The sequence below is a fragment of the Pipra filicauda genome, unplaced genomic scaffold, assembly GCF_003945595.2.
Source record: "Pipra filicauda isolate LSUMZ 115617 unplaced genomic scaffold, ASM394559v2 scaffold1039_size35066_pilon, whole genome shotgun sequence".
Taxonomy (NCBI): domain Eukaryota; kingdom Metazoa; phylum Chordata; class Aves; order Passeriformes; family Pipridae; genus Pipra; species Pipra filicauda.
Genome location: NW_024103473.1, coordinates 17,029 through 35,072, shown reverse-complemented (window position 1 = coordinate 35,072; position 18,044 = coordinate 17,029). Strand labels below are relative to the sequence as shown.

Here is an 18,044-nt window from a genome sequence, read left to right as displayed (position 1 = left end):
ACATTTACTTCATCTCTGTCTCTCTCTCACTGGCTTCCCACCACCCCCTTCTTCTCTCTCTTTTTATTTCTTTCTCTGTCTCTCCCTCCTATTTACTGTTAAATCAAAGCTGGACTGCTGACTTTGGCACATGGTCTCCTTTGCAGCTGAATTTGGGCAGAGGTGTCTTTTCATAATGGGAACCTGACAGTATCCATGAGGTTTTACAGTGTGGGAATGGGAATTAGATTCCATGAGGTTCCACAGAGTCACAGGGTCCATTTGGCTTCGTAAGGCTCTGTGGTGTGATAATGGACCCTTGATTCCATGAGTTTGCAAAATGTCTCAGGACTCCTTTGGTTCTAGGAGGCCCCACATATCACAGTGGCCCCTTGATTCCATGAGGTTCTGAAAAGTCCCAGGAATCCTTTGGTTCCATGAGGCCCTGCAGTGTCACAGTGGTATTTGAGTCCCCGAGGTTCCTCAGTGTCACAATGGCCCTTTGATTCTATGAGGTCCTGAAATGTCTCAGGGCTCCCTTAGTTCCATAAGGCCCTTCATGGCACAATGGCCCCTTGATTCCATGAGTTTCCACAGTCTCCCAGGGTTACGTTGATTCCATGAGGCCTTGCAGTATCACAATGGTCTCTTAATTCCATGAATTTTCACATTGTCACAATGCTCCCTTGGTTCCATGAGATTCCACAGTGTCCCAGGGTTCCTTTGGCTCCAGAAGGCCCTACAGTGTCACAATGACCCCTTTACTCCAGGAGGTTCCACAGTGTCCTTGCTGGAACACACAGGGCTGTAATGTTGTCACCCCTGCAGAGCTGCCTCCAGCTCTGGGCTCCAGCACAGGAAGGACATGGACCTGTTGGAGCGAGTCCAGAGGGGACCACCAAAGGGATCAGAGGGATGGAGCAGCTCTGCTGTGAGGAAAGGCTGAGAGAATTGGGATTGTTGAGGCTGGAGAAGAGAAGGCTTTGGGGTGACCTAATTGTGGCCTTCCAGTGCCTGAAGGGAGCCAACAAGAAAGATGGAGAGAGACTTTGGACAAGTGCCTGGAGTGACAGGACAAGGGGAATGGCTTCACACTGAGAAAGGGAAGGGTTAGATGGATATTGGAAGTATTTCTTGACTGTGATGGTAGTGAGATCCTGGCACAGGTTGCTCAGAGAAGTTCTGGCTGCCCCATCCCTGGAAGTGTTCAAGGCCAGGTTGGATGGGGCTCTGAGCTCTGAGTCCAGTGGAAGGTGTCCCTGCCCATGGCAGGGGGTTGGACTGAGATGCTCTTTAAGGTCCCTTCCAACTCAAACCATTCCATGATCCTGTGACTGGTGGGGGATGTGGTGGTTGGAACTGATGGGCACAGAGACCCCAAAATGATGGAGTTTTCCATTCTGGGTGGAGGAAGGAGGGGGCAGCAGAACTGACACCCTGGACTGCTGGTGGTCAGACTTTGTCCTGTTTGGGAGACTGACTGAGCTGGGTGTGAGTGTGGATGTGCTGTAGGGCGGGAAGGCTCTGCAGAGGGATCTGGACAGGCTGGATCAATAAGGCCAAGTGTCAGGGCCTGCCCTTGGGTCCCAACAACCCCCTGGAACGCCCCAGGCTGGGGGCAGAGGGGCTGGAGAGCTGCTCAGCAGGAAGGGACTTGGGGGTGCTGCTTGACAGGGGCTGGATATGAGGCAGAGTGTGCCCAGGGGGGCAAGAAGGCCAAGGGCATGGTGGCCTTTGTGGAGAAGCGTGTGGCCAGCAGGAGCAGAGAAGTGATTGCCCCTCTGTGCTGGGCACTGGGGAGGCCCCACCTGGAGTGCTGTGTCCAGTTGTGGCCCCTCAGTGCCAAAAGGCCCTTGAGGGGCTGGAGCGTGTCCAGAGAAGGGACCGGAGCTGGGGAAGGCTCTGGAAAACATGTCTGCTGAGGGACGGCTGAGGGAACTGGGCTTGTTGAGTGTGGAGAAGGGGAGGCTCAGGGGGGACCTCATTGCTCTCTGCAATGACCTGAAAGGAGGTTTTAGTGGGATGAGGGTCGGTCTCTTCTTTAAAGCCTTTAGTGACAGAAGAGAGGAAATGGCCTTAAATTGCTTTGGGCAAGGTTCATATTAGATGTTAAAGAAACCTTTTTCCACTGAGAGAGTGTTCAGGCATTGGAACAAGTAGCCCAGGGAGGTGATGGAGTCTCTGGAATTGTTCAGGTGTGTGGTGGGTTGACTGTGGTTGAACACCAGGTGCCCTCCCAGGCGCTCTATCACTCCCTAGCAGGTCAGGGGAGAGAGTTGGGTGGGGAAAAAAACAACTCGTGGGTTAAGACAGTTTATTTAAAGCCAAAGACAGCAGGGTTTGTTCTCTGCCTCCCATGAGCAGCCATGGTCGGCCACTCCCGAGGAGCAGGGCTTGGGTCCGCGGGACGGTTCCTCAGCAGGCAGCCATCAGACAATGAATGCCCCCCTCCTGCTCCCTGCCTCAGCTTTTAGAGCTGAGCTGACCTCCCATCGGCTGCAATGTCCCTTGGCTCAGTTGGGCTCAGCTGGCCTACTTGGGTCCCCTGCCAGGCTCTTGCCCTCAGCTAAGGAAGGAATGTCCCAGTGTTGGTGCTGTGCTCAGCAGGGGCCAAAACACTGGGGTGTTCTCAACCCCCTTCCAGCTGCCAATGCCAAGCCCAGCCCTGGGAGGGCTGCTGTGGGGAACTGAACTGCAGCTCAGCCAGACCCAATAGAAATATCTATGGCACATATTCTATAGAATCCATCCTTAGGTGTTGTGTGATAGATCTACAAGATATTACAAATAATAAGCAATAATAAGGCAAGTGTCCTCCTTAGGGACACACCCACTGCCCCCCAAACTCCTGCCTGGGTTTGTTCCAACCCCCTGACACTACACCAGATTGTTCTGAGACCCATCCAGCCTGGCCTTCAACACTTCCAGAGATGGGGCAGCCACAGCTCCTCTGAGCAACCTGTGCCAGGATCTCAACACCCTCACAGCCAAGAGTTTCTTTCTAATATCCCATCTAATCCTTCCCTCTGTCAGTGTGAACCCATTCCCCCTTGTCCTGTCATTTCAAGACTTTGTAAATAGTCTCTCTCCATCTTTCTTGTTGGCTCCTTCAGGCACTGGAAGACCACAATTAGGTTACCCTGGAACCTTCTCTTCTCCAGCCTCAACAATCCCAATTCTCTCAGCCTTTCCTCACAGCAGAGCTGCTCCATCCCTCTGATCCCTTTCGTGGTCCCCTCTGGACTCACTCCAGCAGGTCCATGTCCTTCCTGTGCTGGAGCCCAGAGCTGGAGGCAGCTCTGCAGGGGTGACAACATTACAGCCATGTGTGTTCTAGTAAGGACACTGTGGAACCTCCTGGAGTAAAGGGGTCATTGTGACACTGTAGGGCCTTCTGGAGCCAAAGGAACCCTGGGACACTGTGGAATCTCATGGAACCAAGGGAGCATTGTGTCATGAAGGGCCTCATGGAACCAGGGGAGCCCTGAGACATTCCGGGACCTCATAGAATCAAGGGGCCACTGTGACACTGAGGAACCTCAGGGACTCATGAAATCAAAGGAACCCTGGGACAATGTGGAACCACATGGAATTACCAGGCCACTGTGACACTGCAGGGCCTCATGGAACCAAAGGATTCCTGGGACACTGTGGAATCTCATGGAACCAAGGGGCCACTGTGATATGTGGGGCCTCCTAGAACCAAAGGAGTCCTGAGACATTTTGCAAACCCATGGAATCAGGGGTCCTTTATCACACCACAGAGCCTTACGAAGCCAAATGGACCCTGCGACTCTGTGGAACCTCATGGAACCCAGTGGCCAATCCCACACTGTAAAACCTCATGGATACTGTCAGGTTCCCATTATTAAGAGACACCTCTGCCCAAATTCAGCTGCAAAGGAGACCATGTGCCAAAGTCAGCAGTCCAGCTTTGATTTAACAGTAAATAGGAGGGAGAGAGACAGAAAGAAGTAGAAAGAGAGAGAAGAAGGGGTGGTGGGAAGCCAGTGAGAGAGAGACAGAGATGAAGTAAATGTATCACACCATGGAGATCCCTGAGGCTCCCACCGGTCCTTCTTCACCCTGCTCTGCTCGGTGGAGGGTCCCCAAGTTGTGCTTCTGGGCTATCACTTTCATACAGCCCAAGCCCTGGGTATTCCGGGGGGTAGATGCTGTTCCCACAGCTTGGGCTGGCACATCTACAAGGACTTGCTTCCTTTCCCACAGCTTGCCACGGTGGGAGTTTTACCCGCTGTGCTTCCAGTCTGCAGGTGGGAATCTTTGTCTGGATGGGTTCCCCAGACCTGCCTTACCAGCCCTGCCTTCCTGTTGGGGCTGTCTGCTCTTTCCCACACTCTGCACAGTGCAATTCTGTCCTGGGGGCTACTTCCAAAGCTTCACCTCCGTTTAGGCCTTGGAATTAAAGGCCTTCCTGTTTGCCACCAGTGCTTATGTGTTGTGGTGCCTTATGGGATTTTCCTGCTTTGACAGTGTTTTGAGACAGTTCATTGTGCCCTTCAAGTCCTTCCATGGGCACACCCCCCCCCACTCTCACCAGTGTCTGTCCCTCCAAAGAACACAAGCCCTGATGATTTGTAGCTCCCACTCTCCCTCCGCAACCAGAGCTCAGAGCTCCCTTGTGCCAGAAGCTTTAAAGATATTGTGCCTCATTCTGCCAAGACAACCCTTGGAAAAAACCATCACTCTGTGTTTCCTGGGATCAGAGCACTCTATTGTCATCTTCCAAAACCTTGGAGAGGTCCCAGAGATCTCCCAGGAAGGAATTTGGGTCCTCAAGCACATGACCCGTATATAGAGGCTGAGGACTCAGGGGTCAGTGGTGTGAAGATTGAGGACAGTAGAGAAGTAGCCTGAGAGGTGTGGAAGGGGGGTGTCAGAGCTGGTGGAGCTTTTCTTCCTGGCAGAAAACAGCCTAAGAAAGAACTAGTGCCACCAAGGGCAGCTGGGGTGGCCTAGACTGGTGACAAGAAGTCAGAACTTTCCCTCCAAGGTCAGTGTTGTGGTGCAATATGTCACAAAGAAGGAGTCTGGATGAGCCCAAGGCTTTGTGTGTGCAGGAAGAGCCAGGGAGGACGCAGAGATGTCAGTGCAGGAAGGTGCCAGCCAGGTGGGGCAGCCGGGGGGATGACGACAGCCTGCAGGGAACGGGGCAGGGCATGGACACCGTAGGACAGCCTGGGCTGGAGAGGAGACAGGGAGGGGGAGAAGCTGAAAGGCCCTGACACAGCCACCTTCTGCAGGCCTTTGGCCAGGGCTGCTGTCTGTGCCCCTGATGCCAGGAGGAGGGGAGTGGCCCTTGCAGCCCTGGGGCCTCATGGCCTCCTTGTCCCTGCTCAGCAGCCTGGCAGGTGCCACCCCATGGTCCTGCCCTTGGCATTGCACATCCCACATCCCAGTGCCCCAGGAAGAGTCCTGAGGAATGAGGCAGGGACAGGATCTGCCTTCCCAGGAGCTGGGGGTCAGGGCTTGGCCTGTTAGATTAAGGAAACAAGTCCAGTTCTCCTCAGCATCAGAGCCACCTTTCCCTTCTTGTCCATCCTTGTCATCACTGTCTGCAGTTTTCTGCTCTAACTGGAATCTGGGGACAAGTTCTCAGTTGTGTCCCTCAGTGAGACTCATTAGCACCAGGAGAAACTTCAGTGTTTCAATCTCACTTTGACTTCTTGAAAAGTTGTTTAAACTTCCTCTCAGGGACTGAGTCTCTTGTAAACAACATCAAACCCCCCCGAGGGTCATGAAATGCCTGGGGCTGTTGCTGTGCTGCTGAGCTGGGCTGGGCTCCTGGCACGCAGGGAGCTCCTGGCAAGCAAGAAGAGCTTCAAAGAGACAGCTCTGCTGGTGAGCAGCTCCTCTGCACAGCCCAGCAGGGCTGAGGGCACTGCCTGCAGCACCCAGGGCACAGGAGAGAAGGCAGAGAGATGAGAGGCAGCCTGGGCTGGGAGGTGACTGAGCTCTCACTACGGGAGAAACCTTCCCAGGATTTGAAGGAAGAATTCTCTGGCTGTAGGAAAGTTCAACTTGCCTTCCTGGAGGCATCTCCTAAAGCTGGCACATCCCACAGCTTCCAGGATCTTTCAGCAGGACTCTCCCAGTTGCTGCAGTGCAGGGGAAGTGGCCATATGGCAGAGCAGGGCAGGAGCTGCAGGCAGCAAGGGCAGAGAGGAGAAGGGAGCAGGAGGTTCAAGGGATCCTGGGGTGGGAGGACAGGGCAGAGCTGCTCAGGGCAGGAACCTTGCCAGCCCTTTGCCACGGTCAGGCTCTGGCTGCAGAGCAGTGCAGGTGAGTTCCTGCAAGTGCCTCTCCCAGCTGCCAAATGGCAGCAGTGGCAGGAGCTGTCAGGATGGCTCTGCTGGATTTGCTGGGGTGCAGCAGGAGAAGCTGCTGCAGAGCAGGACTTGCTGCTGCCCCCTCAGAGGCCCAGGGCAAGAAGGTTCCCTGTGCCAGGGCTGGCTGTGGGGTGGGAAGGTGGGGGTGCAGCCAGGGGTGCCCAGGGCTGTGGGGCAGAGCAGGGTCCTGCCCCCAGGGCTCTGTGTGCTGGGGCAGGGACTCTGCTGCCTGCCAGGGTCAGCTCTCAGCCCGGCCAAGGAGCTGCCACGGGGCTGGGGGAGAAGGGCTGTGGGGAAGGAACAACTCCTGGGAGGGCAGAGCAGGGCAGAGTCCTTCTGATCTCCAAAGTGGGCTCCAGGGATGAGGGCTGGTCACAGCTCCAGATCAAAGCAGGAAATTTCCCAGAAGGTATTTGCAAGAGGCACAGATAGACAGGAGGTACCTACAAGAGAATGAACCAGTTCTTTCAGTGTTATACTCTTGGTTGTCTGGGTGCTGACTGCAACAGGGAAATGAATCTCTGAGCACAGGAGGAGACACTGAAACTTGAACTCTGTTAGATTAGAGGGGATTGAACCTGAGAGTATCAGACATCAAAACTGTCTTATAGACAGCACCAGTGTCACTTTCTCAGCCCTGGGCCCAGGGAAGCAGCTGCTGGCAGGGACAGCTCCAGGCAGCAGAGCCCTGGGCAGGGAGTGGGGGGCAAGAGCCCCCAAGGCCTGGGGGAGGGGGCGTTCAGGCAGCTCTGGGGGCCCTTCCCTGCAGCTCTGCTGGGCACTGTGTGCTGGGCCATAGAAATGAGGATTCCCGCAATAGAAAAGAATCTTCCAGGTGTGATGGTAAAAATGGAAAACACAGGTACAATTATTCTAAGGACAGACTAAGCTTCTGTTCTGCAGCTCCAGCTCTTCTGAGTCATTTCAGTAGAGATGGAACTTTTGTACTCAAGGTCTGTTACATCTGACATTCCTTGTATGAGAGCTCTACCAAAGAAGTTCCATGTCCCACTGCAGCAGAGCAAACCTGACTCCTTGGCAGTGCATTTGGTGACATTTGACACATCGATTTCTTTTAAAAATGGAATTGCTCTTTCACAGAGGTCTGTCTTAATCGTTCCCTGTGCTTTCCTTTTTTGAACAGACCCTGTGCTAAGAAGTAGCAAATGCCCAACAGCAGCTCCCTCACCCAGTTCCTCCTCCTGGCATTCGCAGACAGGCGGGAGCTGCAGTTCCTGCACTTCTGGCTCTTCCTGGCCATCTCCCTGGCTGCCCTCCTGGCCAACGGCCTCATCCTCAGCGCCGTAGCCTGGGACCACCACCTGCACACCCCCATGGGCTTCTTCCTGCTCAACCTCTCCCTCACAGACCTGGGCTGCATCTGCACCACTGTCCCCAAAGCCATGCACAATTCCCTCTGGGACACCACAACCATCTCCTACACGGGATGTGCTGCACAGCTCTTTTTCTTTTATTTCTTCATCTCAGCAGAGTATTTCCTCCTCACCATCATGTGCTACGACCGCTACGTTGCCATCTGCAAACCCCTGCACTACGGGACCCTCCTGGGCAGCAGAGCTTGTGCCCACATGGCAGCAGCTGCCTGGGCCACTGGGTTTCTCCATTCTCTGCTGCACACAGCCAATACATTTTCCCTGCCCCTGTGCCAGGGCAATGCCCTGGGCCAGTTCTTCTGTGAAATCCCACACATCCTCAAGCTCTCCTGCTCACACTCAGGCTACCTCAGGGAAATTGGGCTCATTGGGGTTAGTGTCTGTTTAGTGTTTGGTTGTTTCATTTTCATTGTTTTCTCCTATGTGCAGATCTTCAGGGCTGTGCTGAGGATCCCCTCTCAGCAGGGACGGCACAAAGCCTTTTCCACGTGCCTCCCTCACCTGGCCGTGGTCTCAATCTTTGTCAGCACTTCGTTTTTTTCTCACCTGAAGCCTCCCTCCATCTACTCCCCATCCCTGGACCTGGTGGTGGCAGTTCTGTACTCGGTGGTGCCTCCATCACTGAACCCCCTCATCTACAGCCTCAGGAACCAGGAGCTAAAGGATGGCCTGAGGACAATAATGAGTGGATGTTTTTCAGCAACAATAAGCTCTGTGCTTTCTTCTGTCCAGCATTTAAAATGCAACTCATGAGAGTCCCAGCCTGCCTTCTCAACTTTTTAGTGGTGGTCACTGGGTTCCTCTTCTCATAATTTTGTGCTCAAAGAAATGTTATTATTCATCCCCCACCTCATTCACTGCTTACCTCTTGAATTTGATCTAGAAACTCTGCAAATGATGAACTGTATATTCATCTATTTCTGTGCTTTAAACAAAATAAACTACCATTCAGTGCCTTGTTTATCTAGGATCCTAACTCTGAGAACAGCATGAAGTTATAGGGAAGGAAAAATGTCCCAGCACAGCAGCACTGCCAGGGAGCACCAGTACTTTGTTTTATCAGAGCTGCTCTTTTTCTACTTCCAGGTCTCCTTCGGAGCCCACGTTCAGACCACCATCAGCTGGCTCTGCCTCCCAGTTTGAGCAGCACAGCCCAACAGAGTCCCCCACGGCCCCGGGCCCCACAGCCCCCGTGCTCTGCAGAGCAGCCCCCCCAGCTCAGGGGCTGTGGGGAGCACGGGCAGGGGGTGCAGGAAGGGCTGCTCAGGCCAGCACAGACGTGTTCCCCTGGGGAAAGGCTCTGTGGGGAGATGGGATGTGCCAGGAGAAGAGCAGGACACCCTGTGTGAGCAGAGGGACCATGGAAAGAGGCTGCCCTGGCCCTTTAGCTGCAGGAGCTGCCTGAGGAGCTCAGGGCCGATTCTCTGCTGCTGGGCTGGGGAGCGGGGCTGGCCCTGGGGCTGCAGGAGCTGCCTGAGCTGATGATGTGCTGAGCATTGCAGCCCCAGAGGGCCTGTCCCTGAGCTCCATGGCCTCCATGTCCTGCTGCAGGGCCAGCCCTGAGTGTGCTGCTCTGCTGGGCTGGGGCAGGGGCAGGGAGATGGGGGGACCAGGGAGGGGCTGGACTGGGCAGTGCCAGGGAGGGGAAAACCCCAATGTTGAGTTCAAGTGTGTGAGTGTGCAGGGTGGGAGCTCTGCAGTGTCCTCACAAAATCAGCCCTCCCGGGAGGGATGTGAAGGAGCAGCAGCGCAGGATCTGGTCTGTTCCATGTGCTGGACACCCTGGGAAAGCTCTCCCAGGACAGTGGTCCCAGAGCAGCCAAGAACAATCACAATTGCCTTGTGTATCCCTCAGGCCATGGGGCATCTCAGACAGGGCAGAGCAGGTGGCATCCCCCAGGGCTGAGGTGCCTCCAGCCCCTGGCAGTGGCAGCAGGAGCCAGGCAGACACTGCCCCTGCTGCCAGGAACTGGGGGTGTGTGTGCAAGGGAAAGACTCCTGTCTCTGCACAGCCCTGGGGGTGTGAGCAGGGCAGGAGCCCAGCTCAGCTCCGGAGCCCTGTCAGAGCCCTGACACTTCTGGGGTGACTCCAGGAACAGCCTTCCCTGGCCCAGGGACATTCATCTCCCCAGCCTCGCACACATCCCCTGCAAATGGCCCTGTCTCCTCCATCACCCTCCTCTGCCTTTCTGGCCTGGCCCTTTCATTCCACACCAGCGAAGCAGCCTGGGCACCATCTCACCTGGGCACTCAGAGGGGTTCTGGGACCAGGACTAGTGCTGTTCTCCAGAACATTTGTCCCTTTTCTCATGGCACAGGGCACAGCTCGCTGGTATGACAACACTGCCAGGGACACATACCTTGGAGAGACCTTTGACAGCAAAAATAGGGAGAGGAAGAACAAAAGAGGTAAAATTAGAGATACGAAATCTGTTCAAAAATTCAGCCGCTCCTCTGAACAATATTTCTTCATTTGAATCATTGGTAGGAAATTTATTTTGGTAAGTAGCTGTACAAACCTGTTCATACAGTGAGTGAATCAGGTCACAGAATATGGATTTGGTTTTTCAGTAAAAAAAACTATGAAAAAATTATAAAAATTTATACAAATTAAAAAAAAAAATAACCCTTTAAATGTTGGACAGGAAGCCTTGAGCAATTTCTGCAGAGGTTTCCACTCTCTCCTAAAATCCACACTCGTGGTTTCAGGCCATGATTTCCCAGAGCAGTCCCAGAGCTGGCCACTGCCCAGAGATGCCCTGGGGCAGCTCCAGTGCCCAAGTGGGACAAGTGGCCCAGGGTGTGTGGGAGCCCTTTGGAGCAGGAGCTGGTGGGCAGGAAGGGCCCATCTGGGGAGGGTCAGGGAATCCCCCCCTGCAGCCCTGCTGCCCAGGCTGAGGAGGGTCCTCTCCAGCCCAGCAGCACATCGTGTGCCCTTGGGGGCTGTGCTGCCAGGGCTGTTCCCAGGAACTGACTGGCCAAGGAGGGCAGGCAGATGCTCAGGGGTCCTGAGGGTCATCACAGAGCTGAGCCCATCCAGATGAAAGATTTGGGGAGGTCAGGAGGAACCTGCACAAAAGGGATAAGACAATTGGGGAAGGAAAGAAAGGCTTGGCCAACAGAGATCAAAGACTTCATGAGGTAAAACCAGGTGCAGTTAAGGCTGAGGGTGCTGCAGCACCGCCTGTGCAAACATTCCTGATGGGCCTTTCCCCTTTTTGTAATCTCAAGCCCCAAAACTACCTAAAAGTGCTGCCCCTCCCACTGGAAGGAATCCACTGCTCTACTCCCAGCCTCAATCTGACCTTGAAGGCAAAGCTCAAACCCAGAAGTCCAGATTCTTATTTGTACTCCAATGCCCACCTCTATCCAAACCTGCACTGTCAGTGTGAAAATTCAAGCTTTAATCTTGACCCAGCCCAAAACCCTCTTCCCCTAATCATGAACCAGACACTGCCAGCAGAACAACAACCCCCCCTCAGCTTCTGCCCAATCCCCACCCTGAGCTCTAAACCCCAAGCCCTGACCATTCAGCACCCCCACAGCCCCTGGGAGCAGGGCAAGGACCTGGAAGGCCCTGGAAGGCCCCGAGCAGGCCCAGGGGGTTGGCAGAGGAACGGGAGGTGCCCTGTCCCTGCTCAGCCCGTGGCACACAAGGAGCAGAGGGGTGGCAATGCCGGCAGGAGTCAGCGGTGCCTCAGGATGCCAAGGGGGCCCAGGGCTGGAAAGGGGCTGCCAGGTCACCTCTGTCCCTGCCCTGCCAGGCAGCAGCAGCCTTGGGCACCAAGAGTCAGGGGAGCCGTCTGTGCACAGCCCTGAGAGCTGCCCCAGCTGAGAGTCACTCTCAGGGACCCTGAGGAGCTCTGAGGTCTGGCAACACAAACCTCCTGGAGTTTTAGAAGGCAAAAAGGCCAGTCCTGCCCTGGGGGCAGAATGACCCCGAGATGAGGGCAGGGTCCTGAGGAGCTCTGGAGTGACCCCCAGGAGAAGGGCCTGGGCTCTGGCAGGGATGTCCTGTGGCACAGGGGCTCAGGATCCAAGTTCAGAAGGCCAAGTGCACATGGCAACAGCCAGAGCTGGTGCAGAGACATCAGGGAGGGTCTGGAAATGCTGCTGGGAGGGGGTGGGAAAGCAGGAGGGGTGTGTGCAGCCTGCAAGGCCAGAGCAGCAGCAGGGCCAGGGCAGGACAGCCTGCAGGAGAGATGACCAAGGGCTCTGGCAGGGCTGCAAGGCCCAAAGGCACCCAGGCCTTTGTCCCCTTGCCTCTGGCAGCTGCCTCTGCCACTCAGGCCACCACAACCAACTTTCCTGGCAGGTTCTGCCCTTGGGTTCTGCCTCGCCCCTCCCTCAGGAGCCTGGCAGGGGTTGCCCAGTTTTGGGCCTTTGTTGTTCCTCCCCCGCCCATCCCAGTGCCCCCCAAACAGCCCTGAGCCAGCCGGGAGGGACAGGATCTGCTGGGCCAGGGCCTGGGGCTCAGGCCTTGGCCTTTGTGCTCCACAAAACCAAGGCAGGCTTTGCTCAGCATTGCAGGGGCCTGCCCAGAGCCTTTGTCTGCCTGCACTCCTGGCCTCCAAGGAGCTGCTCCAAGGAGTCCCTGGGGAGGCTTTGGCAGTGCCTGCCCTCAGTGGGGCCCAGCAATGCTTCAGGGGACTTGGACTTTGGCTTCTGACTTCTTCAGCAGCTGCTTCAATCTTCTCTCAGTACCTCAGGATCATGGGCTGGGCTGCAAACACACCATGGGGCTCATTAAAATGCAGAAATCCCTCAGGATCTCTTTGTCTTCCTTTAATTGTCTTCAAGGCAATTTCAAAACAAGTCTTCAAAGTTTGTACTTTTTTTGTTTTAATTCAATTATGGATATTTTTTAGTTCAGAGAAGAGGTGATAGAGGTGTTCTCCAAGTGATCTTGATGCTGAGTGTCTCCTCAGGAGATCCACACTGACCCTGGATGATCAACCTTGCTCCTCACCCCCCAACCTCACCAGTTCTGACATGGCCCATCTTGGACTGACAGCTGATGCAACTCCAAACACACTGTGGGACCCATTAAAACATTGAAAAACAAATTATTTTCATTCCTTTAATTGTCTTCAAGTCTTCAAGACTTCTACAGCTAGTTGGAGTTGTTTTGTTATTTAACTAAGGAGGAAGATTTTAAAGTGGACATCACGAAAAATATATATTTTTTGATGAAAAGAAATGATTTCCAAAGATCTTTGGGATGCAAGAGGGTCAGGGCGGAAAGGATTTTGATCCAAAGACAAAGGGGGAAAAAGAGATTAGTAGCACTTAATCATTGACCAGTTGAGCAGTTTTCAAGCAATTTAATAGCATTTACTACAATTTTAACAGTGACTGAATTACAGATTCCGAAAAACAACATTCACACCACAGTCAATTCACACCCACACCCAGGCAGAGATGTGTGGACACATCAAGAGCTGGGGGTGGAAAGGTCCCTCTCCCAAATTCTCATTGTTGTCAGGGAAGCACTCCCCCAAATCCCTTTGTGTTTGCCAACAGACAAGGGTCACAGCTGGAGGAGTGTTTGTTGAGGGGGATCAGAATTGTCCCGGGCATCAGGGACAATCTTTGGAGTGTTGGAAACTGGAGGGTTCCCGAGCTGGGAGAGGCTGCCAGAGGTGTCCCACTGAGAGGGAGGTGCTGGGGAGCTGCCAGGGCCTCCCTCAGCCCTGCTGGTTGTGGGCTCCCAAGGGGACTGGCTTTAGTTATCTGCTGAATTTCCATCCTGGTGTCAGGAATGACTGGAGTTTCCCAAATATTTGGGAATTGTATCCAAACTGTTCCATTTGGGCCACAATTCAGGAAGCGAATGTTCCAAGGCTTTCATGGGATGACTTATTATCCTATGTTCCCCAACTGTTCCATTCCAAATTGTTCCCACATTGATCATCCAGCAGCACTTGGACCAGTCCAGGGACACTTCACCACACCCTGGTCCAGTCCAGGGGCTCTTCATTGCTCGGCTGGTTTGGTCAAGGCTTGTCAGGAGCTCCTGAGATCATACCTATAAGAAGGATGGGCACAGACTTAGTTGTAATAAGACAAGTGATAATGGTTTTCAACTAAAAAAGAGCAGATTTGAACTAGATGTGAGGAAGAAATTTTTTACGCTGAGGGTGGTGAAACACTGGCACAGGTTGCCCAGAGAGGTCATAGATGCCCCACCCTTGGAAACATTCAAGGCCAGGTTAGAAAGGGCTCTGAGCAACCTGATCTAGTTGAACATGTCCCTGTTCATTGTGGGGAGGTTGGACTAGATGTCCTATAAAGGTCCCATCTGACTCAAACTATTTCGGATTTTATAGTTCTTTCCTACAGAGCCAAGGCTGACAAGGATCATCCAGGTTTCAGACCCAGCTGAGCATCCCCTTTGATGGCCCAGCTGGCAGCTCTGCTAAAAAGCTGCTGCAAAGAACCTCCAGACCTAAAGGAGCTTTTGTGCTGGGCTGAGCTGTGGCTCTCAGGGCTGGGGGTTGGCTTTTGGCTGCCAGGTGCCTGCCAAGGCTCTCTCACTCCTCCTTCTTCTCCACTCCCCTTGGTGCCTGCAGGGTTGTTTCTCCCCCATTTCTCTCACTCCTCTCTGGGTTACAGCACCCTGGATTTTATCCTTTCTCCAAAGGGTTATCACACAGGGGCCTCTGGAATTGCTTTTTGGCTCAGCTTTGGGCACTGGCTGGTCCATTTTGGAGCCACCTGAAACTGGCTCTCTCTGACACAGAGTCAACTCTTGATCTCTTCCCTAAGGGAAACCTGCAGCCCCCTCACTGCTACCAAACCTGATCCACAGGGTCATTCAAGTGCCCAGGAATACAGGAGGTCATTGATCCCATTATTCCTCAGGTTGGTCAAACAAGACTTTGTCCTCTTCCTGTCCCTGACTGGAGGTTCTTTGTGTCAGAGCAGAGCTGGGCTGGACCTCAGCCGTGCTTTGCTCCAGAGCCTGCTGGGGTGGGGCCAGATGGCAATGGAAGAGTTGGGTTGGACTGAATGATCCTTGTGGGTCCCTTCCACCTCAGCATATTCTGTCATTCTGTGTTTGTTTGGGTTTGGGTTGGTTGGGTTTGGTCTTTTTCCCTCCTTTTGATTTTCCTTTCCTCTGACCCATGAGTTTTTTCTTCATTGTCTTGGGCCTTGCTGGGCACCTGATGGCAGGACAAGTTTATCCAACTCAGTCATCTTGACCACATTTTTTGTACAAATCACCATTAACTAGATGAGGTTTCTCACAGACTCGCTGCAACTTGGCATCATCCACAAAGGAGTGGAAAGTGCATTTCATCCCATCACCCAGAGACATAATAAAGATGTTCCATAGGAATGGTGAAGGGCTGGTCCCTGATGGATGTCACCTGGGAGTTGCTGCCCAGAGGAATTTGTGCCATGACTTTTGACCCTCATCAGTCATTCAACTTCCCACTCACCACATGTTTCACTTCTCCAGTCCAGCTGTCACCAGTCTGGCTCTAAGAGACCACAGGAGACCATGTCAAAGGCCTTGCTGAAGTCTGGGCACACAACATCCCATTTCTTTTCCCTCCCACAGGGGTTTTGCAATCCCTGCCTTGTCCTTCCCATGCCTGGCAACGGCTGCAGAAGGACTTGCCCTATCCCCTTCCCTGCTGAGCCTGAGCAGTCTGGAACTCTGCCAACCCTCCTTGCTGCCCTGTTTGCAGACTGCTTCCATGTCTGCCTTTGCCAAGGCCCCAGGAAGCTCTGGGATGGCTCTGGCCTTTCCAAGGGTTTGGGAGAGGTCTTCCAGTGACACTGCCCAGCCTTCTCAATATCCCTGACACCAAAACCTTTTCTATTATCCCACAGTTCCAAATTAGTGCTCAGGACACAACACATATTCTCATGGTTCTTCAGGAGAAAATTAGAAGTGATTTCATTATAGAGGTCAACTGGTGGAGCAGCCCAGTCTGGTCTGGCCCCACAGCAGTGCCCAGCCCAGGGTGCTGCAGAGCTCTGGGCACTCCCCCCACAGCCCCAGCCCCTCTGAAGGGCACAGCAGCTCCTGGGGCACAGAGAGGAGTCTCAGCATCCCCATCAGCTCAGGGGCTGGACACTCAGCATGGCAGGAGGAAATGGAGGTCAGGGAAACTGCAGGAGCCCTGGTGTCACCTCCAGGAGATGCCCAGCACAGCCTGACTGTGCCCCTCAGTGCCAGCCCCTCTGCCCAGCCCAGCCCAGAGTCCTGGCCCAGGGACAGAGCAGCCTGTCCCCAGGGGGGCTGCAGAAAGAGGTTTCTCTGTGTCAGGGATTCCTCTCTGCAGGCCCAGAAATGCTGCCTTGCTCTTCTGCAGGGACATCCCTTTGCCCAGGTCAGTGTGTCCAGGTTGCCTTGGCCAGTTGCAGATCCCAGCCTGGGATCCCTGCAGGGCCCTGAGCTGGAGGTGCTGCTCTGCACAGGGAGGGGCTGTGGCACCCTGGGCTGAGCCTGCCCTGGCCATGCTGGTCATGGTGGGGAGCAGACCCAGCAGGATGGGGATCACTCCTCTCCACCCTCTGCCATAGTCCTGGAAGGCTCAGTAGCCAAGAACAAGGCTGGGCAGGACCATGGGTTGTTTCCAATGGCACAAAGGGCAGGGCAGGACTCCACTCCATGCAGCCTGTGTGCTGGAGAGTTCTTCAGGACACCCTCCTGGAAAGCCCACCCCTGGCTCTGGTACAGCCCCCTCCTTTATTGTACTCAGTGACTGTGATTCCTCATGTACAGAATAACAAAGGCAGGATGTTTGACAAATACCTTGCTGCAGGAATTTTATTTTGTTTAAATGCACACAGAGAATGATTCCTCATTTACACAACTGTGGGTCAAAACAAAGAGGTAGAGAGTGAATTAGATAAGGGATGAAAAATAAATTTCTGTGTTAAGAACATTAAAAGAAGAAAAATTATAAGAAGACTCCCCCACTGCCACTCTCAAAAGCTTTAGAATGCAGGCTGGGCCAGTAAAGGGTTACACAAGGAATGTTCTGCAGAAGAAAAGAGGCAGGTTATTGCTCCTGAAAAGCATCCAGTCATCATTTTCCTCAGGGCATCCTTGAGGTCCTGGTTCCTGAGGCTGTAGATGAGGGGGTTCAGTGCTGGAGGCACCACCGAGTACAGAACTGATAGTGCCAGATCTAGTGTTGGGGAGGAGATGGAGGGGGGCTTCAGGTGGGAAAACATACCAGTGCTGATAACAATAGAGACCACGACCAGGTGAGGGAGGCACGTGGAAAAGGCTTTGTGCCGTCCCTGCTGAGAGGGGATCCTCAGCACAGCCCTGAAGATCTGCACATAGGAGAAAACAATGAAAACAAAACAACCAAACCCTAAACAGGCACTGACCCCAATGAGCCCAATTTCCCTGAGGTAGCCTGAGTGTGAGCAGGAGAGCTTGAGGATGTGTGGGATTTCACAGAAGAACTGGCCCAGGGCATTGCCCTGGCACAGGGGCAGGGAAAATGTATTGACTGTGTGCAGCAGAGAATTGAGAAACCCAGTGGCCCAGGCAGCTGCTGCCATGTGGGCACAAGCTCTGCTGCCCAGGAGGGTCCCGTAGTGCAGGGGTTTGCAGATGGCAACGTAGCGGTCGTAGCACATGATGGTGAGGAGGAAATACTCTGCTGACATGAAGAACAGAAAGAAAAATACCTGTGCAGCACATCCCATGTAGGAGATGGTTGTGGTGTCCCAGAGGGAATTGTGCATGGCTTTGGGGACAGTGGTGCAGATGCAGCCCAGGTCTGTGAGGGAGAGGTTGAGCAGGAAGAAGCCCATGGGGGTGTGCAGGTGGTGGTCACAGGCTACGGCGCTGAGGATGAGGCCGTTGGCCAGGAGGGCAGCCAGGGAGATGGCCAGGAAGAGCCAGAAGTGCAGGAGCTGCAGCTCCCGCCTGTCTGCGAATGCCAGGAGGAGGAACTGGGTGAGGGAGCTGCTGTTGGACATTTGCTGTTCATTAGGACAGGGTCTGTTAAGAAAAGGAAAGGACAGGGAACAATTAAGACAGCCCCCTCTCAGCAAAGCCAGTGCAGTTTTCAGGGAAATCCCCTCCAAGTCAAGGCATTTCTTTTCTCTGATTTGTGCTCTCTGAAGGTGCTGTGAGGAGCAGGAGCTCTGCCCATGTGCTGCCAAGGACTCAGCTTTGCTCTGCTGCAGTGCAGACATGGAGCTGGTTTGGGACAGCTCTCATGATCACAGGGGATGTCACATGGAACCCAGCTTTGATGGAAGAGTTCAATTCCTGTACTGTTGTCTTGGAGAAATTTGGTCTGCAGAAGAGAGGTACAGTGTATCCTTAAAATAGTTTTGA

The 18,044-nt window shown here is 53.8% G+C and overlaps 1 protein-coding gene and 1 pseudogene across 1 annotated transcript; one reads left to right on the top strand and one right to left on the bottom strand.

Moving 5' to 3' along the window:
- The first annotated feature begins 7,486 nt into the window (after window positions 1-7,486).
- On the top strand, window positions 7,487-8,535 carry LOC114002449 (annotated as a pseudogene).
- Window positions 8,536-16,771: 8,236 nt separating this feature from the next.
- On the bottom strand, window positions 16,772-17,680 carry LOC114002451 (olfactory receptor 14J1-like; the record flags this gene model as incomplete). The annotated part of the gene is made up of 1 exon (XM_027748413.2): window positions 16,772-17,680. A coding segment is annotated over exon 1 (909 nt), but the record flags the coding sequence as incomplete, so codon positions are not given.
- Between the last annotated feature and the right edge of the window lie 364 nt (window positions 17,681-18,044).